At 52.3% G+C, this 2,304-nt stretch overlaps 1 protein-coding gene across 1 annotated transcript; it reads left to right on the forward strand.

Moving 5' to 3' along the window:
• Positions 1-239: 239 nt before the first annotated feature.
• Positions 240-1,976, forward strand: LOC119113401 (baculoviral IAP repeat-containing protein 5-like). Its single transcript, XM_037237722.1, has 3 exons — positions 240-283; positions 971-1,080; positions 1,853-1,976. Exons 1-3 carry the CDS (start codon positions 263-265, stop codon positions 1,974-1,976), a joined length of 255 nt encoding a protein of 84 aa, XP_037093617.1. The 5' UTR covers positions 240-262.
• Positions 1,977-2,304: the final 328 nt, after the last annotated feature.

The raw sequence follows: 2,304 nt of genomic DNA on the forward strand, positions 1-2,304 counted from the left end.
TTTATTTGTTGCTTAGCCACTTTTCATGTCAGTGTGTGACATTGGGAGCAAATGTAGAATGCACTTCTATTTTGAGGACTTGCACATCACCCATGTTCTGACTAGACATGGGGCAATGAAAAAAATGTTATTACCTTTCGCCAATATGTCTGTCTGCTGTTTCCAGGAGTTACTGTAGTGCAATCAAGATGGAGCTTGATATGAACAGAGTGGAGAGTAGAATTCAAAAGCTACAAGTGTGGCCCATAGAGGATGAACCAGGATGTGTGTCACAATAAAGAAGGTATGTGACATGAGGCTACACATAATCTTTTTTGTGTCACCTTAGGATATGTTTTTACCAGGCTTGCATGCCAAGGAGGATGTAGCAATATCAGATGATAGAAGAAAGCTGTTCAGTGCGTTAGTCACATTGTCGTGCTTATGGAATGTGTCCCCGCACACTGGCATATGAATGTTATCATGACTGACATTTTTCTGTTTGAACATGTGTTGTGCTGTCTACAGTTCCGCAAGGTGTTTAACATCAAACTCCTTCCAAAGATAATCAAGTTAGTGTGTGTTGGCTGTCATGTTTTTGCTGACAAGTGAATGCAGAGTCTGAGCCCCTGGCACCAACAATGGTCATCCAACCATGCTATGCAGAGATAGAACCCTGCCAATCTGGTTATAGGAGCACATACCACAGCTTTTACAGCAGGAACATAGCTTTGTTATTGCACAGGGTAACTTTTGCTGCATTCATGTGCTCTATCCACCTCTTGTCGGAACTAGAATCCTGAGATTTGCTTCATTCTGTTAATGTTTATCCAGTTGAGTAAGTGTGGCATTAGTTAACACCCACACAGAATGCATTCCTACCTGTATCGCTATCCCCAACCCCCTGTGTTGACCAAATTCACCCCGAGAAGCACCCCCATGCCCCAGCACCTGCGAGTGGCACTGACACCAACTGCTGACCTGGCAACAGATGGCGGAGAGCGGCTTCTTCCACTGCGGCGGCGACGACGAGCCGGACCTCACGCGCTGCTTCGTCTGCTTCAAGGAGATGGAAGGCTGGGAGGCTGAGGATAACCCCATGTAGGTGGCTAGCAATGGCACCACCTGGGACCTGCTGCCCATGCAGTGCCCCATGAGCTGCACTGGCGTAGGGATCCTGTTGAGGGACGCAGTGTCTTGCCTGAAAAAGTGTTGTGGTAGAAAGACCCTAAAAATGATTTGTTTGTGACCACTTCAACTGCTTTCTTGTACCCTGAGCAAATGCCTGGAGCCTGAATGTGAGGACTTGTGGATGGAGTAGGGATGGCAAAGCCCATTCATGTCTGCTGAGTGGGCTTTGCATGTTATTAAGCTGCGATGTGCAGTTTGCTCACCATTGTCATCTCATTGGTCATGCTGCGTGGGCACTAGTGGCCTATAACCCATCCCCTCTCCCTGCTGCTCCTTGCTGGGACCTTGTGACTGCTGTCTTTGCTCACCCTGGACTCTGATCGCACGCTGCTCTTGGTACCACGCGCCTTTATCCCCTCTATCACTACAGAGCCGTCCGCTCGTGGTGTTGGCATTGAGGATTCACGATGCACTCAGCTGCTGACGCTTAACGACGTCGCATGCCTCTCACCGTGGTAGGAAGGGTGGGCATCGCGGGGAATCAAACCCCGTACCTCTGGTTTCCCAGTGTGTGCGGTTTAACTGTACGGCCCGGTTGAGAGGCAGCCGACGCCACATAACCTCACCAGCTAAGTGCGTCGTAAAGCCCAGTGGTAACGATGCTACACCACCGGTACTCTACCCCCACCCCCCCCCCCTACTCCCTCATGACCGCGGCATGACCGTCGCCCCGGGCGTGCAGGGGGGCGCGGTACCACACCAAGAAGTGCGCCTTCGCCAAGCTGGGCAAGCCCGCCTCGGAGCTGACCAAGGCCGAGATCGTGAAGCTCATCAACTTCCAGCAGACGGAGCGGCTGGTGAGTTGAGTCTGTCGTGCCTGTCCCTCTGATGGCGAACGCCCGGCCAGACTGCGGTGCGGGCCGTCCGTGGTTCTGCACGGTACAGCTGGCCGCCAGGCGGCGGGCGCGTCGCGTGGGCGCGAGGAATGCTTTGTTGTCGTCGGAAGAATAAAAAATATCTGGATTTCGTTAAATCTGACCTGATTTTCGGTGGCTCGTTGCTGTTTGTGCCATTTTCTCGGCGTTTCTGTTGTTTTCTTTGGCGTTAAGTGAAAGCCGGGCACGGACCCACCCGCCAAATGACGCATTACGAGTCAGTGACTGGGGGTTGGGGGGGGGGGGGGGAGGGGGCATC

Source organism: Pollicipes pollicipes, unplaced genomic scaffold, assembly GCF_011947565.3.
Source record: "Pollicipes pollicipes isolate AB1234 unplaced genomic scaffold, Ppol_2.1 Scaffold_7262;HRSCAF=8765_pilon_pilon_pilon, whole genome shotgun sequence".
Taxonomy (NCBI): domain Eukaryota; kingdom Metazoa; phylum Arthropoda; class Thecostraca; order Pollicipedomorpha; family Pollicipedidae; genus Pollicipes; species Pollicipes pollicipes.

Coding starts and splice junctions, on each gene's coding strand:
- LOC119113401 (XM_037237722.1), top strand. CDS start 263: ATGTGTGTCACAATAAAGAAG. Junction 284..970: donor TGTGTGTCACAATAAAGAAG/GTATGTGACATG, acceptor ACCTGGCAACAG/ATGGCGGAGAGCGGCTTCTT. Junction 1,081..1,852: donor GAGGCTGAGGATAACCCCAT/GTAGGTGGCTAG, acceptor CCGGGCGTGCAG/GGGGGCGCGGTACCACACCA.